We start from the raw sequence: 23,742 nt of genomic DNA on the forward strand, positions 1-23,742 counted from the left end.
CACACATACACATATGTACATACATATACACACAGGTACACACATATACACACATAATATACAGGTACACACATACATACAAGTACACACACATACATGTATACAGATACACATGTATGCACACACATATACACACATATACAAAATTGGATCTCCTTTTCATAAACAATATGTATAACATACATATATGTTCATTTGTATATACACACATACATACACATACACACATGTATATACACACATACAGACAAATAGAATAATAAGGAAAAATGAGCTTCTCTCATCAACAAAGCAACAGAAATAACGAGAGACTCCGCCTGAAAAACAAGGTAGAAGAAGAGAACTGACTTCTAGAAAGTTGTCCTCTGCCCTCTGGTCACAAGAAGTGATATGAACACACATACACTAACACACACATGCACACAAACACACACGCACACACACCAAATAAACGAACAACAACACATTTCTAAAGAAAATGGATAACTATATGAACATATACACAGTGTTATACATATTGTTTATGGAAAGGAGATCCGATTTTGTAGTGTTTTCTTCATATTGACAAATAATGCAGAAGAGGAAGTTAATCAATAAGCATTCCAGTACACATGTACACACGCATAACAATACATTCATTTTAATAAAGAAAGAATAGCAAAGAGCATTAGAAAAAAGCAAAGTAAGATGCTCATCCAAAAACTTTCAAATATATTTATAAAAACTTGTGTATTCAAGGAGGTGTATTGAATGACGTGGAATGAACAAAGGGGAGAAAAGGGATCAGAAACGGCCACACAAGTGTCAGAGCCGGATATGATGGGTAATGTTGCAAATCCATAGTGAAGAAAGGGGCTACTTGATAACAAAAAATTTTAGAATTCACCTTTCATTATCAAGAAGTAAAATACATCACAAATCACAAGACAGGAATCGATCAACTCTGGATTATGTAAGAATTAACTAGGACTTTAAAAGTACAGAGGAAGGAGACAGAGACAGGAGAATCCCTGTGAGCTCACAAGCAAGCTAATCTGGGGAATTCAGGGACAAAGCAGCACCATCCCTAAAATGTGGAAAATAGAGGCCACCACTATAGCTGTCCTCTGACCTCCACATGTATCACACAAGTGCCGAGAGAGAGAGAGAGAGAGAGAGAGAGAGAGAGAGAGAGAGAGAGAGAGAGAGATTTTAAAAGTAAAGATTTTCTCAAATGGCTACCTAAAGATAATTCGCCAACCACAAAGAAATTTACAGCATCACATTAAAAGATTACTATCCCAAATTTATAAAGTGAAAAATAAACGAACAACTTAAACAATGCACCAGATTAACAAGTAAAACTGTCACCCTTCATGACAGATTAAAACCACAGTCAATCAGTGATTGCACAGAACAGATACTCCAGCCTCATTTATAATGACAAATATGAATTAGTGATCATAATATAACCTTTGAAATTGTCATAAGGTTGGCTAGAATTTTAAAATTCTGTTAGCTCCACCACGCCAAGTATTAGGAATTGGAACCGTGAGAACTCACTCATTGTGGTGACTGACGTGTGCTGGCTTTACACCGGAAGGTAATTCAGAATCATCGAGGAAGATGTGTTTCCAGCAAGTCACCCTCTAAGATACACCCTGGGGATCCTCTCTCGGGGACACAAGAGGAAATTCACGACAGGTTTGACCGAGGCTACTTATTACTGGGGAGAGAAAAGGGAACAATATTCATCTCTAAGAATGTGGAGGAATTGTGGTGTGAGCATTTACTAAAATAATACACCCAGCTGTCAGATGGGATAGCTACACCATGGCCACAGATAAATCCATACATGCAGTACTGATTGAAGAGGTTACAGGAGAATCTGTGCAGCGTGACTCCATTTAGGTAAAGCCTTGACAACATGTAAACATAAAGAAATTGGTCAAATGAGGAGCCTTTGAATGTTACTGTATAATCCGTACTCTGTAATTTCTGATCGTTGCATGGTTCGCTAACCTTTGAGCTAACAGAAAATTAAGCATTAACCACCATGCTAACGAAAAAAATATCTGCAGGACCAACACCTTCAAAATTCCTCTACAAAGTTTTGGTATCTCAGTAGGGAATTAGAAAGATTATTTAGGCTATCGCTAAGATGCCCTTACTTCACTATACTTAATCCTAAATTCCCATACTTGGAGCCATCAAAGTATGAAGAATTGTCACCCACCCTCATGGGCGGGCTGTAACATTTGTGGGAGTCCTGTCCAGTGGCTGCATGCCTAGGCCACCAAAGCATTCAGTGTGGACTGTGACAGCAGGCAAGGCTGAGCAACATGTCCAGGGCGCAGATCTCAGCTCTGGTGTGTGGCGTTGGAGGGTTTGGTGCTCTTGTCGCTGCCACCACATCCAATGAATGGAAAGTGACCACCCGAGCATCGTCCGTGATAACCGCCACCTGGGTTTACCAGGGTCTGTGGATGAACTGCGCAGGTAACGCCCTGGGCTCCTTCCACTGCCGGCCGCACTTCACTATCTTCAAAGTAGAAGGTAAATATGAGAGCTGTGTTTGAGGCTGGTGCAAAGTGCTACCTTCCCTTCCTGAGCTCCATCAGCAAGCTGCCGGCAGCTGGCTGCTCACTCCGCATCTTGCCCATGATGGATGGGGTCTCTAGTGGCTAAAAGAACTAAATTGTTGGTGTGGATAAAGGAAAATTAAGAATAACCTTGGGGTCTTATAGACCTGGCTAATGCCAGACTCTAATGTAATGTGTAGGAAGTGCATTGGCTTAAGACCTGATTTTTAATATGCAATGAGTCACAGGGACATTTTCATGGGGGTTCTATCCTGGGTTGAAAGGCCTTTTATTGGTTTAGAATTTCCCTCTTGAAGGAAAACTCTGAAGGAAGGAAATAATTCAGCGTCCTAGTAGTCTCCAGGTTTTCTTTTTTATAACCATGTTTAGTGATAAAGTAACTGTCAATTGGAAGGAAGTGCCAGGAATGGTCCTTTTGGCTTCCTCTGTTTGATTTTCATTTGTGAGTAATCTTTCCTCTTCCAAACAATGGGTCTTTAGAAGGACAGTTTGTTGGCTTTAAAGACATTTTCACACTTTAGAGACCTCTGGAGAAATAACTGTTACTTGCTTTAAAACTTAATAATCTCCTTCTGCCTTCTGTTGCTGAAGAGTGTACACTTCTGTAAACACACTGCGTGACGTAGGCTCCGAATGTTAAACACACTGCGTGACGTAGGCTCAGAGTGTTAAATACACTGCATGACATAGGCTCAGAGTGTTAAATACACTGTGTGATGTAGGCTCAGAGTGTTAAAGCTCTCCCCAAGACTTGTCAAGACACGGGACTTTTTACAAACAAGTGACAAGTCTGTACCTTGGCCTCAGTTAAAAAGAAAGAAAGAAAAATGTAACTAGAAGTTACTAATGAATAATATTTTATGGGACTTTGTGTCAGGCCCTGCTGACTACCAAGAGTAAAGAGAGGCTACTTCAGTAAAGCCTGGAGATACTTTGTAACGAGCCGGCGTATGCCCTAAGCGGGGCTGGCCCAGGCAAGCCCTTGGGTAGCTTGTGCTTTCTAAGAATCTGTTAGAAGACTCCCTATAGTCTCCCCTCATCAACCCCACGATTATTTTGAGATATTCCAGGGTTATTGTTTCCTCTTTAGAAAACTTCCCTTGAGACAGGGAGGGGAACTGAAGGGAGAGGGTCTGACCCTTAGCTCTGCACACCTGCACGGTCATTCTGCCCCATGTTTCTTCGTAGCCCGTCTCTACGTTGAGCAGCATGTAAGTAGGCCTGTTCCTTTCTTCCTAACCAGATGCATATTTCATCTTACTCTATATCCTTCAATGAAACCTAGCTATTGAGAAAAATTCATGCTCAACCTTGGCTCCAAGTGGCTTAAAGAGCCATGAGAGATTTTCATGTGACCTCACTGCCTGCTTCCCAGTGTGTCTTAGAAAACACAGAGCTAGGACTGTTACAGGGTTACAGGAATCTAAATAATAATCTACCCTTCAAACTCATTTTTTAAAAAATGTAAAGCAATTATTGTTGTCATTGTTGTGTGTACACACATGTTGTGTGTGTGTGTGTGTGTGTGTGTGTGTGTGTGTAGGTATGCACATACCAAAGCTTATGGGTGGAGGTCACAGAAATCTTTATGCACTCACTTCACTTCTTCCTCTTTTATTTGGTTTCAGAGACCCAACTTAGGTTGTCAGACTTCTATAGTAAACAATTTTGCCTGCCAAGACATCTCACTGGCCCTACAAGTTTGTTTTTTAAGTTGATCATCATGATAATGGAAGCAGCGGATTCAGTTTTCTTCAGGGACGAAGGCCAGAGAGGCTGCACATGTTCCAGTAGATGGTCACAGCCATGAACACTCGGGTGCATTAAATGGACTCGGTACTAGATTTAAAGAGGGTGGGGAGGGAAAGACTGAGATACAGAGAGACACACATAGAGAGTGAGAAACAAAGAGAGACCGAGGTAGACAGAGACAAAGAGAGACAGAGACAGAGACACACAGAGAGAACTTGCAAACATATATACAGGGAGGAAGTGGGGCTATGGGAGGACTTGGAGGGGAAGGAATGAGGAGAGAAAGGATCCAAACACACATGCACATATGAACACTAAATAAATACAAATTCAGCTACTGTGGAAAACAATTTTTTTTTGGGTTCTTTTTTTTTCAGAGCTGGGGACCGAACCCAGGGCCTTGCACTTCCTAGGCAAGCGCTCTACCACTGAGCTAAATCCCCAACCCCGGAAAACAATTTTTTTTTTGGTTCTTTTTTTTTTTTTTCGGAGCTGGGGACCGAACCCAGGGCCTTGCGCTTCCTAGGTAAGCGCTCTACCACTGAGCTAAATCCCCAGCCCCGGAAAACAATTTTTAATGTCAGGATTATCGTCTACGGTAATTTGAAGTTCGCAGGAAGATGCATACATGTCATACTTAAATACTATGCCATTTTATATAAGGGCTGTATGCTTTCTCAGATCTGAATATTGGCTCCTACTTCTAAAGGAGCTTTAAGTTTCCTATGGGTATCAGGGCTGAGGCTAGCAGAGTTGGCCACTTTTCCTTTGTTTTATTACATCAAGCAGTGGAGAAGCAGGGGAAACGTCTGCATATATACTGAGTGAAATTTCTAACATTTAATCTGTGTAGCAGGAATCTCAGCTCGTGTCACCAAGGTTGGCAAAGGGGCTAGGCTCCTACGGAAGTGCTTAGGAAACAGAAGAACATGTTGTTTTCCTGTGCGTTTATGATAGGATTTCAAAGCACGATGTTGGGTCAATTGTGAGCCATGGGTAAACAACGCATACGTCCCATGGGAAACACACAATCTCAGGTCTCCACCTGAAAGATCTCTAGGGCCCTCTTACACAGTAAGCGTTTTAGAAAACCCCCATAAAGGCTCATATCTAGAATTCCAGAAGACTTCACATTTAGTAAAAGCCTTACTCCCACTGAGCAGCAGCTTTCGTGTGTGTATACATCCTTGTGTGTGAACACAGGCTTGCATGTACCGTGGCATGCATGCGGTGATCAAGGGATAGCTTCACATGTCCATCCTCACCTCCTACCTTGAGAAGAGCTCTTGTTGTGGGTTTTCTGTTGCATACGCCAGGCAAGCTTGATCCTGGGCTTCTGGGGAGTCCCCCGTTTCAGTTTTCCAATGCCTTTTAGGGGTGTTGAGATTCTAGACACAAGTACAATATGTCTGGCTTCTATGTAGGTTCCGGGCAATCAAGCTCAGGTCCCACAGTGACCACTTTTACTCACTGGACCATCTTCCCAGCCTTCAGTATTCTCGTTCTATGGCAAATGCTTGGCATAACACAGGCAAAGTATACTATTACCCTGCCTGACACAAAGTGGGTTCTTCATAAGTTGTGGAAACTACTACTATGAATATCTCTTTAAACTTTGGAACTCCCCATGTCAACTGTAACATGGCGTTTCCAACCACAGCCTCAGTGGCTGCATTTTGGACCTCAAAGCTGCAGGCTACCATGTCTCTGGTTTCTGCACACATCTTTCTGGGGAAGACTGAGGTGAGGATTCCTATGACACGCCACAGTTGTACAATGTGTTTTTAAAGGTCCTGGGATTGTTTTCATCTGCGGCGGTAAGGCACGTGACATACAAATGCCTCTAATGTGTAGTGAAAGGAATTTTCATACTCATAATCCCTAAGAAGGCAGGAGGCAAACATCCCTGCAAGGCCCTATGGGAAATATGAGGTTGGTGAGCAGGCAGAGGAGAGAGAGAAGCAGGGATCTGTGATTTTCAGGAAAGACTGTGCTGGACAGAGTCAGGCTTGGACAGATTTTGAATTGCTGGTTTAAAGGGTTTTTAGCAAGCTCTCAGGTCGTTGGGTTGTCTAGTTCCTGACCACTAGAAGCTTGGGGTTGAATGAGAGTTGGATAAGAAGCAGTTGGAGAAATGGTTTTTGATTGGCTGGGTCACATCTGAAAGTCGCACACACAGAGACTGTGTGCTGTGTCTGAGAGTGAGTTAGCTCTGGGGAACGGTGCTTGATTCCCAGTCAGCAGAGGTTTTCAGTAACTACAGTGTAGAGAACGCAGAAAGTGAGAAGTATAGTCAGTGAGAATAAAATGACACCAGACCCGGGGTCCTTTTTGGCTCAGGTATCATCTGGGTGGGGCTTTGCTGTCCCCTCCCTCTATGAGACTTAACAACAGCTTTTTGCTGTCAAACGTTTTGAGTAAAGAAAGCTCGTGTTCAACTTTCCCTGGGTCTCCTACTCCCTGTGGGTAGCCCAGTCATCTCTACGGAGTATGCACAATTCTGTCACCTAATCCACCGCAGACAGAGTCTTATCGTAAAGGGAAGATACTTAAGAGGCAACACTAAAAACCGTTTTTATGTATGTGCCACTGTGTGTGTGCATGTTCATGCATGGGTGAGTGTACATGCATGTGTAGAGGCACATGGATGCAGATGTGCGTGAGTGTCAGAGGTCAACAGCAAGTCCCCAGGATCCTCTGCCTCTGCCTCCCAGGGGTGGGCTGGCAGTGCGGACACAATGTTCCATACACACTAAGGCTCAAACTCTGTCCTCGCACATACACAGCAAGCGTGTCACAGCCAAGCTCTCTCCTCCGACTCCTCAAAGGACATTTTTCCAAGAAAATGTCGCATTCATTCATTCTTAAACACCCTGCACTTGTATGATTTGAGATTATGCTCATTACTGAGAACTGCATCGTTCTTAATTGAGCTGTAATTATCCGGCTGGTCTACAATTAAGACTTTGTTAGATTTTTGGTTTTTGTATTATCAGCTAATTTGATTACAAAAGGGTGACAATTGGCAAGTGGCTATGTTGCCATTCTACAGATGCAAAGGGCTCTTTGGGGCTTTAATTTGTTGATCCAATAATGTGTCCTTGTAATCAAAGTAATCCTTAGACTCCTTAGTTTTGGTGGGAACATGGCATGGACCTGTCTGAGGATAGGTAGCTGACAGTGAGGCTTATACTCAGCAAATTTCAACCAGTCATGCTTAGAGCTATATGGTGACTAAGGACAGGGGACACAGAATTCCCAGAAGAGCTGATGCTGAAACTGTCTGGCAAGATGGCAGAAGTCTGCCAAGAGAGAGGGCATCTCAGGCTAACGAGCCTACCTGGCTCCACAACTTATTAACCGCATGACTTGGGGCAGAATACTGAAGGCTTGGGCTCCCTGGACTGTAGACGGGGAGCGTTGTCTGTTTCAGAAACGGTGGTGAGTTAATGTGTGGGTAGCATGCGGCTGGCACCTGCAAGAAAAGGCCTTTAGCAGAGAAGAGCCCCATGCACCAGGGAGCAAACCAGACAGAGCACACCCATGGGACGAAGGCTGACTGCAGACAGACAAAGGGAAACGGCTAGACACCTTTAAACTCTAAGGTGGGATCCGACTTCAGCTTGAAAGTGTTAGAAGCTTCAAGAACACGGTAAGCTTGGGGTATCTGACAGGACTTGTCCTATGTGAAGATTGTCAGGGTTTCCAATTAGAACCTGAGCAAAAATAGCACAAGGGACGTAGACAAAGACTTCTGGAAGTAAAACCTACATGTTTCAGCAGCTTGTGAGAGATAGAAGGGTCTGGAAGGACTCCCCAATCTAAGTTCTTGACCCTTGACCTTGCAGAGTACTTGCAGCATAGGCCATGATTTCGAGTTCTCCAGTTCTTTTTACTTTGTAATGTATTTTAATTTATTCTTGACAACTGCCTACATGGGCATAATGTATTTTGATTATATCAGCTCCTCCCACCATAGCAATAGAAACCCTAAGGCCATTGGAGTAGGAAGCTGAGGGCTCAAAAGAGAGAACAAACTAGAAATAGCATCAGTGTCAAAGTCCACCTCCAGTAACAGGCGTCTTACAACAAGACCATGTCTCCTACAACAAGGCCACACCTCCTACAAAAGGCCACGCCTCCCATTGCAAGGCCACACCTCCTACACCAAGGCCACACCTCCTACACCAAGGCCACACCTCCTACACCAAGGCCACACCTCCTACACCAAGGCCATGCCTCCTACACCAAGGCCACACCTCCTAAACCTCCCCAAACAGCACAACCAGACCACCAAACATTCAAATACCCAAGAGCATCTCATTCAAGCCACCACATCCCTAGATTCCTTCTTTTCAACGACTTCCCTTCTACTTTCAATCCTATTTGTGGATGACCTACTGAAGGGGATGCTTGTTATACTGGCTGGTTTGTGTGTCAACTTGACAAAACCTGAGGTCTTTCAGAAAGGAAGGAACCTCCCTTGAGGAAACGCCTCCATGAGATCCAGCTATAAGGCATTTTCTCAATTAGTGATCAATGGTTGAGGACCCAGCCCAGTGTGAGTGGTGCCATCCGTGGGCTGGTGGTCCCGGGTTCTATAAGAAAGCAAGCTCAGCAAGCCAGTAAGCAGCACCCTCCATGGCCTCTGCATCAGCTCCTGCCTCCAGGTTCCTGTCCTGTTTGAGTTCCCATGCTGACTTTCTTTGGTAAGAAACAGCAGTGCAGAAGTATACACTAAATAAACCCTTCCATTCCCAACTTGCTTTTCGGTCATGGTGTTTCATCAGAGCAGCAGAAAATCTAAGACAAGTATGTACCACGGATAGGAGATTATTCAAATGGGCATGGCTACACCACTGAAGAAAAGGACTTCCCTCCCCAGAAACTATGAACCGCTCAGGGAGGGATTAGCCCTCTTAGGCCCCTCCCTCACCGGTGATAGACTGTTGACTGGCCCTATCTGCTGTAAGCCCTGTCAGGTACCTGCACTGCTGTGCACCGGTTTTGTCACATCCGCCCCATCCTCAGTGTTTCCATTGTTCCTGCCTGGCACCCACACCTTCCACACGATCCTTGATCCTTGAGGAAGGCGATATGGATGACCACCTAGGGCAAAGCACCCTCCAGTCAGCTGTTCTCAATAGTTTAACAGACCATGAGTCTCCACCAACCATCGCCACCCATTACAAAAACACATTCCTAACTTCACATTTAGGAAAAGTTTCAAGACCAGCTGTATGGGATGAATCAGACTTGAGGGGAGTTAACTTCTCACATAGAAGACTGTACATTTTAGAAATTTAATACAAACTGGGGGAAATGGAGTGGCAAAAGAAACAGATGCAACCGGGGCCCCCAGTAGTGGAGCAGTTAGCAAAAAAGAGAGAAACAAAGTAATACAACAAACTACTCCCCGTGCTCCGCAGGGAGCAGGGAGCCATATTCTACCTTAAGAGCTGTGAACTGGGATCTACATTCACTCACCCCAGGATATAACTGCAGGGTTGGGTAGGGCCTTGAAATAGCCTCACAGGAGCATTTAGTGTTCCAAACAGGGAAAAGGAAAACATAAAAACAGTAAGGGTGGGGCTGGGGATTTAGCTCAGTGGTAGAGCGCTTACCTAGTAAGTGCAAGGCCCTGGGTTCGGTCCCCAGCTCCGAAAAAAAGAACCAAAAAACAAACAAACAAAAAAAACCAATAAGGGTGTGGGAAAGAGAAAAGTAGGATTTGGGGGTCCATGTCACAGTGGAGCCGGATTTAAGATCACTGGAGAAGTGATTTCTACCAGCGGACCCATGGTGGACTGGGTTACCACACAAGGAAATGGCTACAGATGCCTAGAGAGCACCTGCCAACCATCTATTGTAACATGTGCTGTGCCGGTGCAGCTCTGTTTAAATCCAGACGGCCAGGGTCGGTGTAGGAAGGGATAGTTCTCAAGGTGTAATTTGGCATTGCGAGGTTCCTAAGAAACCTACAGCGTGTGCCACGGGACCTTTGCCGGGGAACAGAATGACCGTTTCCAAATCCGGGCACAGGGCACGGGGCAGGGGATTCAAACGGCCGAGTCCTGCTTTTGAATGAACTGCTGTTGGTTGACGTTTTTTTATTTATACATGACAAACATAAACCATGGATAAAACCAAATCGGCTGTACTATAGAGAATGATTTTCTCCAGAACATAAATGGTAGTGTTTGGGTGACAGAACATGAATGGTAGTGTTTGGGTGAAGCAGATGGGGCATGGGGGGGACGCTATCTTCTTATCTACCTCCAGCCCCCGTTCTGTTCTACAAGCAAAGCAAGCCTGTCTTAAGATTTCTGTTGTTCTATGAGACTCCTAAGTGTCCCCACAGGACTGACTGCGCTGTGTGGTTAAGCCCTGGGAGATCAGCTGATTCCCACTCTCCTGTCTGAACCTGACCTCAGACCTCTATGATATCTGTCTAGGTTTCAGGCAGGAGATCGTTCACGTGACTGTCAAACTCCCTGATATCAGCGTTCCTGCTGCCTGCCTCCTGATCCAGTGCCCGCTCTGAACTCACCAGCCTGTCTACCCTATTATTCCCCCACTGGTCTTTGGGAAGAGCTCTTGGAGGATGTGCATAAGTGGGGAGAATGTTGGAGGACCAGAGGAGACTCCGTGTGTGTGTGTGTGTGTGTGTGTGTGTGTGTGTGTGTGTGTGTGTGTGTACAGATATGAGCTATTTGTTTTATTTAAAAAAACACTCATGAGCTCCTAGTGACATCTTGTGCCAAGTTAATCCTGGATGCCCCTGTCAGCGACATTCCCTGCTGATCTTCCCAGGCTGTGAGTCTAAAACTTACCCGAGAGCGGGCTCCTGAGTCCTCAGAGTCCCTACAGCAACATTTCCTTTATTATCCTTTCTACCCCTGCTCCTCTGTCCCTCCGATGACACCAGCAGGGTGTGGTGGGAGTGGCTTGCCCTCACCCAGGTGTGACCTGTCCAGCCTTCACTCCAAATCCATTTAGAATTACAAACAAACACAAAAGTCTGACTGTATCTGGTATTTCCACCCGGTACCTGCACATCTCGCACCTTTTCTTACTCGCTCATTGTCCTGTAGCATCTCACACACGTTACACAATTAACCTCCGATGGGAAGCAGAGTGAGAAACCAGAGGTGATGGTGGAGCTTGCTACTCACTCGGGACAGTAATTCACAGGGTACAGGGATCAGAATGGAACACACACCTTCCACTTTGTCACCGTGACCATCCATCACACCGTTGTCCTGACCTACTGGGACACACCAGGACATACTTGAAATCATTTTACCTCCTCCGAGTCCTCAGATTGCTAGGTGCTATCTTGGTGACATTTGGCACCTGTCACACCCTCCTCCCTCTCCTCTCTCCTTCCTGGTCTGCGGCCACAGTTGCTTAGCTTCCCCCTTACCAGAAGGACTGAGCCAGTAAGATTTGGCTACTGTCGTAGCTCTTGGTCCCAGCACACAATTCCAGCCTTCCAGGACTGCTGTTCACATAGCTCTCTTATCTTCAGCTCAGCAAGTCTTCCTTCTGCATATGTGGTCTCCGTGGGACTCTTCCAGCATCCCCACCGCTCTGCCTCCATTTCACTGTCCGTAACCATGGTGCCCGTATCTCTCCTTGCTGGCTTGGCCATCCTGCTGACCCCAGGCTCTGGCACACTTCCCTCTTTATCCTGGCTTCCTTGTTGGGTATCTTCCATTCAGCCCTTCCCCCTGACTTCCCTACTTCCCAGCTCCGCTGGTTCTATAGGTCTGGTTTCCCATCGTGCCTTCTTCCTTTCCAGGCTGGCGTCTGACCATGCCACAGCCGTGGAATTTTCCTGATGGTCCCTTCCATTCCCCCAAGAAGAACATTTACCACATCTCAGGCATAGGTGACTTCCCACATAGGCTAAGCCTCTGGGCTCTCTCTGTGGACCTAGATTTGGATGAAGTGTTAGGGAAATTTCTTTTCTATTTTTCTACTCACCCCGAGCAAGGCTATATGGTATAGCCAGGGGTAATTTCCAAAGGCTGAGCTTCCTAGTCCAACCCTGGATTTCATTCAGCTGCTGTGGAGAGCAGCTCCATGCACTGCGGACTTCTCCCTGGTCCCCCACACTGGCTTTTCATGTTGGGTGCTATCTGTAATTGTGCTTGTTACAGGCCCAGGAGCTCAAGTTTAGTGAAGAGATATAAAATCATAACAAAGATATGGTGGGTTTGTATTCATGACTGAACCCAAGCACTAGTGGTCCGCCCATCAAGGATTCCCCAGAGGTGACTAATTCTCAACAAGTAAGACCAGACCATCCTGCTTAGCCCTGCTTCAGCGCCACTGCCCCGTCCCTCTTTCCCTCCCTCCCTCCCTCCCTCGCTCCCTCCTTCTTTCCCTCCCTCCCTCCCTCCTTCCCTCCCTCCTTCTCTTCCTCCTGCACCACCCTCCAATGCAGCATCTCACCCACAGCCTTTTAATATCTTCCTCCTTGACCCCACCCCCGCCCCTGCCCCACATCTCTTGGTGCTTGCTTTATGATTTTGCTAATCTGGCCTCTACAGTGGCTACTTGCATACTTCCTGTCTCTCAGCACTGAGCTGCAGTCCCACGAGAACTGGGTTTAACAATCTCTGCCTGGCCCTTGCCTAAGCCGTTCTGCACAAACTCCACGCTCTTGTTGCCGGCACCAGGTCTAACTCTACGGACCTGGAGTGCCTCGCACGCACTGCTGATGCCCTCAGATTTGCAGCAGTCCTCTCGTCTCTACCCTATAACAGTCAAGTGCCAGTCACCTCACAGTTTGAGAGGCTAAAACCCAGGTGAAACAGGTGTACTGTTTCTTCAACACATTGCCTGTGCTTGAACTTGCAGTAGTCCTCCTGCCTCAGCCTCTGGAGTGCTGAGCTTAGAGTCGTGAGCCACCACACTCAGCTAGGCAGCCCAGCAAAGAGCCTCTGGTGAGAGTTACCTTGTAACTGGTGGAAAAACAGAAATGGAGCCAGCTCTACCAGCAAAGTTCACACAGTGGGGGTGGAGCAGTTATTCTTTTTGTAACAACCAGCTCCCTCCTTGGTGGTCCAGCACATCCTACCAGACCAATCTTAGCAAAAACGGAACTTCTGATGACATAATGACCTTTCCTTACTACCCACCCCAAAGGCATCAGTACCACCCCCCAGGAACCAAAGTGTCTCTGGGGACACACTCAAACCTTAGCCAAACCACTGCTCCTTCAGTACTATCATGGAATCTCTCCAGATGGATCCCACCCCACATCCACCTCCACTTAGTGGGAGAGGAAATGTCCTGTGTGCACGTGCCTCGGTGGGACCTTGCGACCTGAGGGCTCAGACGCCATCCCTTTAACCGAATATTCTACAACACATCTGGGATTTGACTTCTGACAGCTGTCTCTGAAATGTGCCCTGTAAGTCTCGGTGACACCCTGATCCCTGCTCTCCTCGAAGGCCTTATTTCATGGGAGTTTTCATCCAGGCGTTAAAGATCGACAGACGGCACCCGCACTGCTCCTTGTCAAAAACCTGAAAGTGATTCTAAAGAAAATGAAGGTAGCTAGCTAGGCTCGCTCCGACTGTCTGGCCAGAAGGATTCTGAGGACTTCCTGTCTTCTTCCGAGTGACTCTGGGCTAAGTCCCCTCTTGCTAATTAATGACCCTCAAATACGGATGGGGTGGTTGCTCATGCCCATAAATCACCCAGCCATGCGTGACCACCATCAGCAGAAAGTGGGCTCCCTGGATCCTCGTCTGCAGAATTTCAGGGTGGCCAGGCCACTTGGGCTCCACGTCTCTGAATGCTTACGACCACATCAGCAAAGCAGGAGGGGAACACGCGGAGCCCTTCACCACACTCAGACCAAATTGCCAGCCGCAGCCTTCCGCGATAGCTCGAACCATCTCTGTTATCTCCATCACAGCACGAGGCTCAGCGTGATTGCCTTGGGAATAGCCCTCTTTCGCTTCCGGCTTCCCAACTGCAGTGGGTGAGATGGGAAGAGGAACTCGCTCCCTTCCCTTAATTACACGGACTCACCAACTCGACTCTTTGGCTTCAGCTTTGTAGAAGACCTGTAAATAGCTTTCATGATTAACTTAAATTCCTGGGTCTTCTCTGCTTACAAACACTGATTCGCAATCTGGGTGCAATGCTTTCTTTGATCTTTTAACCTCTTTTCCATTTTTTCCTTTTTCCTGCGGGTGAACATGCGCAGTCAACTGAACTTAAATCCTCTGGAAGCAACGCTGTCATTACATAGTTATCCCGTAGATGAACAGTGCAATTCTGAAAGCTTTAAGGATTACAAGTGCTCCTAACTGAGCTATCTCTCTAGAGCCTTTCTCTACTTAATGAATCTAGGAAACAAAATGGGAGAAGTAAGTGCTGATTCGTGGGATCAGCCAGTTTCTGTGATGTAAATAGTTCTGTATGACAACTTAAAGCAATCAATGTTATATCACAAGACACTAACCAGAGTTAAGAAGAAGTACATAGGGGCAACCCAGTGTATAGATATAAAAAGCTCAAACACCTTATGTGTAGAGGTAAAAATCTAAGCAGAGATAAGATCGTTTCTTCAATTGGCTGCATTTCAAAAATCTAGCTGGGAAGGGCTGGGCAAACTAGTGTCAGGATTACTAGCTCTGGATACGCATACTATAAGTGTACCATATACTGTATGTGAACACACACATTGTATGTGGATGCACACAGTATATGTGGATTGCACACTGTATGTGGACTGCACACTATATGTGGACACACACACTGTATGTGAACACACACACTGTATGTGGATGTACACACTGTATGTGGATGCACACACTGTATGTGGATGTACACACTGTATGTGGATATGCACACTATATGTGGACACACATTGTATGTAGATGCACACACTGTATGTGATGCACACACTGTATGTGAACACACACACTGTATGTGGATGCACACACTGTATGTGATGCACACACTGTATGTAGATGCACACACTGTATGTAGATGCGCACACTGTATGTGGATTGCACACTGTATGTGGATGCACACACTGTATGTGAATGCACACACTGTATGTGGATGTACACACTGTATGTGGATACACACTGTATGTGGATATGCACACTATATGTGGACACACATTGTATGTGGATGCACACACTGTATGTGGATTGCACACTGTATGTGGATTGCACACTGTATGTGGATGCACACACTGTATGTGGATGTACACACTGTATGTGGACACATACTGTATGTGGATATGCATACTATATGTGGACACACACTGTATGTGGATGCACACACTGTATGTGGACACACACTGTATGTGGATTGCACACTGTATGTGGATTGCACACACTGTATGTGGATTGCATACTGTATGTGGATGCACACACTGGATGTGAATACACACTATATGTGGATGCACACTGTATGTGGATGCACACACTGTATGTGGATGCACACACTGTATGTGGATTGCATACTGTATGTGGATGCACACACTGGATGTGAATACACACTGTATGTGGATGCACACTGTATGTGGATGCACACACTGTATGTGGATGCACACTGTATGTGGATGCACACACTGTATATGGATGCAGACACTGTATGTGGATGCACACACTGTATGTGGACACACACACTGTATGTGGATGCACACACTGTATGTGGATTGCACACTGTATGTGGATGCACACACTGTATGTGGACACATACTGTATGTGGACGCACACACTGTATGTGGATTGCACACACTGTATGTGGATGCACACACTGGATGTGAATACACACTATATGTGGATGCACACTGTATGTGGATGCACACACTGTATATGGATTGCATACTGTATGTGGATGCACACACTGGATGTGAATACACATTGTATGTGGATGCACACTGTATGTGGATGCACACACTGTATGTGGATGCACACACTGTATATGGATGCAGACACAGTATGTGGATGCACACACTGTATGTGGACACACACACTGGATGTGGATGCACACACTGTATGTGGACGCACACACTGTATGTGGTTTGCACACACTGTATGTGGATGCACACACTGTATGTGGATGCACACACTGTATGTGGATGCACACACTGTATGTGGATGCACATACTGTATGTGGATGCATGTACTGTATGTGAACACACACACTATATAGACACTGATAGACCTCAGGTCTAGGACAGAATCTGACCTCTAATTATGTTTGTTTTCCCTACAGAATTCACACACTTCATGTATACCAATGTGTTTTTTCTCATTTACTTTTAATAACTAATATCTCGGAAGCTACAAAACTTTATAGACTGCTCAAAGAGAAAAGCACACCTAACATATTGCATGGGAATTTGTTTCCCATAGCCCCTAACACAGAATTTAATTAAAAGATTATTTTTCTGGAGCCCAGTGGTTGTGATTACAGGACTCTGGCTACAAGATCAAGCCTCTTCAGCACTGTAACAATTTTATTAGCATTTCCCAAAGAAAGTATTTCATATCTTCTCTCTAAAAATAATTTAGCTGGTCATGGTGGTACATGTTGTTAATCCCAGCCACTGGGAGGCTGAGGCAGGCAGATATCTGTAGGTTCAAGGACAGTCTGGTCTACATAGCAAGCTCTAGGACAGTTAGGGCCACATAGAGACCCAGTTTGAGAAAACGAACAATTAGATAAATTGTGTGTTCTGGCGTGCACACGCGTGTACACGCCCACATGTCATGTGTATGGAGATCAGAAAGACACTTGTGTGAGTCATTTCTCTCTTTCCATCATGGGGGTCTCTGGGATCAATCTTAGGTCACCAGGCGTGGTGCAAATGTTTACCTACTGAACCACCTCACCAACCCCATTCCACTTTCTTGAAGTGCAAAGAAATTGTTCTTGGCTTATTTCTTTTAGAAGTGTTTGATGATGTAAATCGAATTCAAATAGGCTAATTGGCATTTTATATAAAAATAAATTAAATTCAAAAATCCCCCCAAAACAGAAACGCTGATCTGTGTTGCTCCATACATTGCGTAATAACCCAGTGTCTGGTAAAAATACGGGCTCTGTGGGTTCATTTGTTGGATGGGTGAATTTATTTATTCATGAATAAATTTTTTATTCATGAATGAACATATTTATTCACTCATTACACCTCTCCCTCCTCTTGCATTTTATCTGCCGTTTCCTTTATTCTTTGGACTTAGTAACACTCCTCGTATCGTTTTCAATAAAAGCGGTGAATAAATGCATATTAGCCAGAATTGAAAAAAGGAATAGAAGCAGACAGAAAATCTCTAGCAGATTGAACCAAAAAATCTCCCAGTGAGTTGCAAATTAATCCAGCCAATGCTCCGGATGTTTTGGATGAGGGAATTCTGTCTCAGACAGGTCACAGAATCTTACTAACCTGGATTTGCTTGAAGGAAGAGTCCTCTAATCCAAAGCTTCCTGGGATTTTAATTTAATTACTAAACAACATGCAGAGCAAGCAAAGTTTGATTTCAAGCTGACTTAGCGGGACTTCTCTGGTTTGATCATAAAAACTAAGATGTCTGCCCAGCCCAATGCAAAGACTGCATTGGGCCAAATGGGGATGGGTGCAAACAAACTGACATAGGTTTTTGTTTGGTGCGGTAATGGAAGCAATAAGTGTGTAGTGAGGGCTACTTCATTTATTTTGGAGGGAAAAAGAGGGACTCGAGAGATGGCTCAGTAGTGCAGGTCACTGGCTTCCCTTGCAGAGGACCCAGGTTCCTTTACCAACACCACATGGTGGCTCACCACTGTCTGTAACGCCAGTTCCGGGGTGGGGGTGGGGGAAATCTCACGCCCTCTTCTGGCCTCAATGGGTACTGCACTCACGTGGCACCTGTACATATACTTAGGCAAATGTTTATAAACATAAAATAAAACAAAATACATCATTAAAATGTAAAGGTCGTTATTACCGTGTGGGGGTGATGTGTATGCCAGGGCACACGTATAGAGGTCAGAGGGCAAGGTTTGTGTAGTTGGCGCGCTCCCGCCCTGTGGGTTCAAGGGATGAGACTCGGGTCACCTGGGTTGTGTGGTAAGCACCTTTACCCACTCACCTGCCTTGAGAGTTAAAGTTTAATTTCGCTCCCTTTAAATATAAACTACACTGCCATTGCCACTGCAGGCAGATTAACTTGCTGTCTTTGCTCCTCTTCCTTCATCCTTCTCTTTTTCACTTCGAGAGCATCTGTCCTCCATTCTTACAAATCCCCTAACTCCTTTACTCCTGTCCTTTCCTGTCCTGCTGCGCTTTAGCAAGGCTCGTGATGTCATGCACGTGAGCGATCCACCGAACAGCCCATCCATTCCTATGACAACTATCTATTGAGCATCTTCTATATGCATTAAACATTCTCTTTTGGGGTGTAGATCATTGGGGAGAGTTATTGCTTCTGGTTTGTTGTTGCGTTGTTGTTTTAGAAGACCCCAATTTGAAATCAGGATAGAAGCACAGAGGTCAGAAAAATAGATTATGTCGGTATGTGCACATTTATACACACTGTATATGCCCACTATATATGCATGTGTGTGTGTGTGTGTGTATACATATGTATGTGTATATACGTACATAAGACAAATGGAGTCCCAACATCCAGTCTGGTTCAGGCACATTCGTATCCCTTGGCAGTGGTTAGGAGCCTTTCAAAGGAAGGGAGCAGACAGGGAATATATCTATAATATTCTTTTTCCGTAATGTCTGTCTGGTCTTCATCTCAGGGCCATGTTGGTCCGGCAACATGAATTGTTCATGGGTGAGATGTGCATCTCAAAAGAAGGTTTCTGAGGCCTGATCATCTTTTTTTCTTTTTTTCATTAAAAGTCATTGGTGGGTTGACCATGAATCCTGTTTCTTTAACAGAGCCACCTTGTCTGGCCTCAGTGGGAGAGGACACAGCTAGTCCTACAGTGATTTGATGTGCTAGGGTGGGGGGGTACCTACCCTCAGAGGAGAAGAGAAGGGGGATGGGGAGAGGGTCCCTCTGAGGGGAGGAACCAGGAAGGGGGCTGTGATGAGGTGTAAAGTGGATAAATAAATTAATGAAAAAAAGTCACTGGCAGGTTGAGAAGGCCCAGCTTGCTTCATTCAGTATAAAATTCTGTCAGTGTTTAATTTTCTAGCAGTCACTAAAACCCATTTGTCTGGATTCATTATTTCATTAGAAGTTGTAGAATTAGTGTTATTCCCATTCTGTTGTTCCTTCTGCATTTCCTGTCTTGGATTCTTTTAAAGATAGAAATTTGTTTCATAAACTATTGGCTACCATTGGATAAGAATTTCAGTTCTACAGAGGACAGGAGGAACACATAATTCTCTGTTTATTTTCTAGTTTTCAGAATACTGAGATGGATTCCAGCTTCCTTCAAATGCCTAGGGCAGTGTGAAGATCTGGGAAGGCGGGTTAGGGGATAAAATGGTTCCTGTACAACCAGGAGAGCCAGAGTGTGGGTTCCCCAAACCCACATAAAAAGCCTTGTGAACTTGGTGGCCCCTCTGCAATCCCAGGGGTTGGGATGCAGAAACAGAATATTGCCCAGAGTGTGCTACCTGGCTCTCCTAGTCAGAAGCAGCAGGAGATCCTGACCTAGTCCATCAAGTGGAGAGCAGTCAGGAAGAGAACATCAACCTCTGGCCTTTTCATACACAGACACACATGTTCACACTCACACACTCACACACACTCACACACATACATACAGACATACACACACACACTCACATACACATACACACACTCACACACATACACACACTCACACACACTCACATACACACACACTCACATACACATACTCACACACTCACACACACACACTCACACACACACACACTCACACACACACTCACACACACACTCACACACACAATCATACATAGATATGATTCAATTGTTGGGGGAAAAACTTAGGAGCTCATGGATTTTTGTTTAAGGTCTTTTGTTTGTTCTTGAGACAAAGATTCACTGTATAGCCAAGGCTGCCCAAAACTCACAGTATAGACTAAACTGGATGGAAACCTGTGATTCTCCTGCCTCAGTTTCCTGAGTGCTGCTGTGTAAGCCTGTGCCACCACGTTAGAGACAATATTTAAAATGTCTTTCAATACATTTCAATATTCTTTGCACTTACCATTCAAATTGTGCTCCTGTCTCTGATTGGCGGGTGTTTTGGTTAGTTTTAAATGTCAACTTGCCTCAGTCTAGAGTCACCCGTGAAGAGAGTCTCAGCTGAGGAATTCTCTAGATCAGGTGGATATGTCTGTGGGAATTCCTTTGGCTGTTAATTGACCCAGCCTTTTATGGGATGTGCCAGTTCATGACTGGGCTCTGAAGTGTTTAAAAATGAAACTAGCTAGCTGAGTATAAGCAGCCTACTGTGTGTGTGTGTGTGTGTGTGTCTGCACGTCTGTCTGTCTGTGTGTGTCTATGTGTGTGTATATGCATGTCTGTGTGTGTGTGTCTATGTGTGTGGGTGTCTGCATGTCTGTCTGTGTGTGTGTCTGCATGTCTGTGTCTGTGTGTGCATTTGTGTGTGTGTGTGTGTCTGTGTGTGTGTCTCTGTGTTTGTGTGCATCTGTGTCTGTATGTCTGTGTGTGTGCCATTTCTGTGTCTATGTGTGTATGTATATCTGTGTGTGTGTCTGTGTGTGTGTATACATCTGTGTGTGTGTCTGTGTGTCTCTCTGTGTGTGTCTGTATGTACATCTGTGTGTGTGTACATTTGTGTGTGTGTACATCTGTGTGTGTGTCTGGGTGTGTGTATCTGTGTGTATCTATGTGTGTGTGCCATTTCTATGTCTGTGTGTGTCTGTGTCTGTGTGTGTCTCTGTGTATGTGTGCATCTGTGTCTGTGTCTGTATGTCTGTGTGTTACTGTGTTTCTCTGTGCATGTGTGTACATCTGTGTGTGTGTGTCTGTGTGTGTGTCTGTCTGTGTGCGTGTGTGTGTGTGAACAAAGGATCTGGTTATGTTCTTGGCTATGATGTGACAGTATGTGACAGTGTGGTGTAACTGGCTTCTTGAGTTCATGCCTTGACTCACCTCAGGGTTGGCCTGTCACCAGGCGATACTAATTGTCTCTTGAGATGTCTTCTGTCAGGGCATTTGTTACAGCAGCAGCTTGTTCATGTGACAGCTGTTTCAGCCTTATCCCTAGTCTTCAAGCAGACGTGTCTGTGAGGAGCCCTGATCCTGTTAGTGGGGAACAGAGTTTGTGAAACACTGTGGTGCAGGGTGGAGTGGTGTGTGTTCTTTGATGTGATATTTTTATCTTTTTCTTGCATTGAAAATATTGCTTTCTAAGGAAATAAAAAGGTCTCTTTCTGATAAAGATAGTGCGGTTTCATGCTCACTCAAAATATATATCAGGGGAGGTTCACGCAAAAAGATAATTACTAAAAAAAAAAAAAAATCCCCAAAACAAACCCAGATTTCTTACAGCTTTTAAAGATTCATTTTCTTTTATTCACCTCTCCCTTGGCACAGACCCCACTTTGACCGTCCAGAAGTATTATCTGCTCTAAAAATAGAAGCATGTAAAAAACTCCAGAGTCAGATGACACCGGGAAACTTCAGCCAACTTTGAAAGCTGTGGCAAGGAGCCCCAGCAAGGTTATGATAACCGACTACTTATTAACGCCTGTTCTGTTTCTGCTAATTCAGGGAAGGTTATATACACAGCCGTTTCACAGTATGGACTTCAACTTAACCTTCTATATTTAGCGAGAGCCTCTCCCTTGCTAATGACCGGTTACGAAGCTGGCCGGGAGGTCATTTCTGCCAGGCAGCTTTCGGAAAAAAGTGCAAAGTGCTGGAGTTATGGATGGGTGACGGGGACCTGGATCTTGGCGGCCACCTGCTCTGACCACCCCTGCTTGGTGTCAACACTGGAGGGTGTGACCTGTTTCAGTGGCAAGGGGGAGATTCTGAAACATTAATCTCAAGACTCAGCTGACTTAAATTCATATGGGCATTTGGTCAGCCATTTGGCAAGTATTCAGTTAACTGGCTGAGTGTGCAGAAAGATGGCTTGGATTGTCTTTTCAATACCCTGGGGTGTGGTATTGAAGACTCACTCATCTCTAAACATTGAAGGCACTCACATAATCATCTCTTATATAAAGCAATGGCCACGGTCTACTAATTGTTAATGTCACCTTTTTTCCTCCCCCCCAACTGGATATTTTATTTATTTACATTTCAAATACCCATATCCCCTGCCCCTGCTTCTATGAGGATGCTCCCCCTCCCACCCACCCATTTCCATATCAACACCCTGGCATCCCCTACACTGGGGAAATAAACCTTCACAGGACCAAGGGCTTCTCCTCCTGTTGATGCTAGACAAGGCCATCCTCTGCTACATATAGGGCTGGATCCATGAGTCCCTCCATGTGTACTCTTTGGTTGGTGGCTTAGTCCCTGGGAGCTCTGGGGGATCTGGTTGGTTGATATTGTTTTTCCTATGGAGTTGCAGACCCCTTCAGCTCCTTCAGTCCTTTCTATAACTCCTCCATTGGGGTCCCCAGGTTCAGTACAATGGTTAGCTGTGAGCACCCTCATCTGTATCAGTAAGGCTCTGGCAAAGACTCTCAGGAGTCACCCATATCTGGCTCCTGTCAGCAAGCACTTCTTGGCACCAGCAATAGTGACTGGGTTTGGTGTCTGGATATGGGATGGATCTTCAGGTGGGGCAGTCTCTGAATGGCCTTTCCTTCAGTTCCTGCTCCACTCCTTGTCCCTGTATTTCCTTTAGACAGGAGCAATTCTGGGTTAAAAATTTGAGAAGGGTGTGTGGCCCCATCCCCCAAGCGGGGGCCTTGCCTAATTTCTGGATATGGTCTGTACAGGTTCTCCCTCCCCTTTGTTGGGCACTTCCATTTCTCTAATTCAGGGAACTACTGTGCCACACTAGATACTGGTCTACAGAAGATGTATTAGCCAGGGTTTCTTTTGCTGTGATAAAACACCACAGCCAAAAGCAACTTGGGGAGGAAACAGTCTATTTGGCTTACACTTCCACATCACATTTCCTTGAGGGAAGCCAAGGACAGGAACTCAGCTAGGCAGGAAACTGGAGGGAGGCAGGAGCTGATGCAGAGGCCATGGAGGGTGCTGTTTATCGGCTTGCATCATGGCTTCATCAGCCTGCTTTCTTATAGAACCCAGGACCACCAGCCCAGGATGGCACCACCCACCATAGGCTTGGGATTCCCCGTCAATCACTAATAAAGAAAATGCCCCAGAATTGCAACAGGTTTGCCTGCTACCCAGTCTCACAGAAGCTCTTTCTCCACTCATGTGGCTGTCTCTCAAATGACTCAGCTTCTATCAAGCTGACATAGAACCAG

General features: G+C 45.3%; 1 protein-coding gene across 2 annotated transcripts in view; it reads left to right on the forward strand.

The window, feature by feature from the left end:
* Positions 1–2,067: 2,067 nt before the first annotated feature.
* Positions 2,068–23,742, forward strand: part of Cldn10 (claudin 10) — a 91,886-nt gene continuing 70,211 nt past the window's right edge. The window contains exon 1 of one of the 2 annotated variants that reach the window (XM_087585442.1): positions 2,068–2,535. In XM_087585442.1, coding sequence (XP_087441568.1) covers positions 2,322–2,535 — 214 coding nt within the window. In that variant the 5' untranslated portion in view covers positions 2,068–2,321. 2 annotated transcript variants of the gene reach the window in all.

This window comes from Rattus norvegicus, chromosome 15, assembly GCF_021556685.1.
Source record: "Rattus norvegicus strain SHRSP/BbbUtx chromosome 15, alternate assembly SHRSP_T2T, whole genome shotgun sequence".
Classification (NCBI taxonomy): domain Eukaryota; kingdom Metazoa; phylum Chordata; class Mammalia; order Rodentia; family Muridae; genus Rattus; species Rattus norvegicus.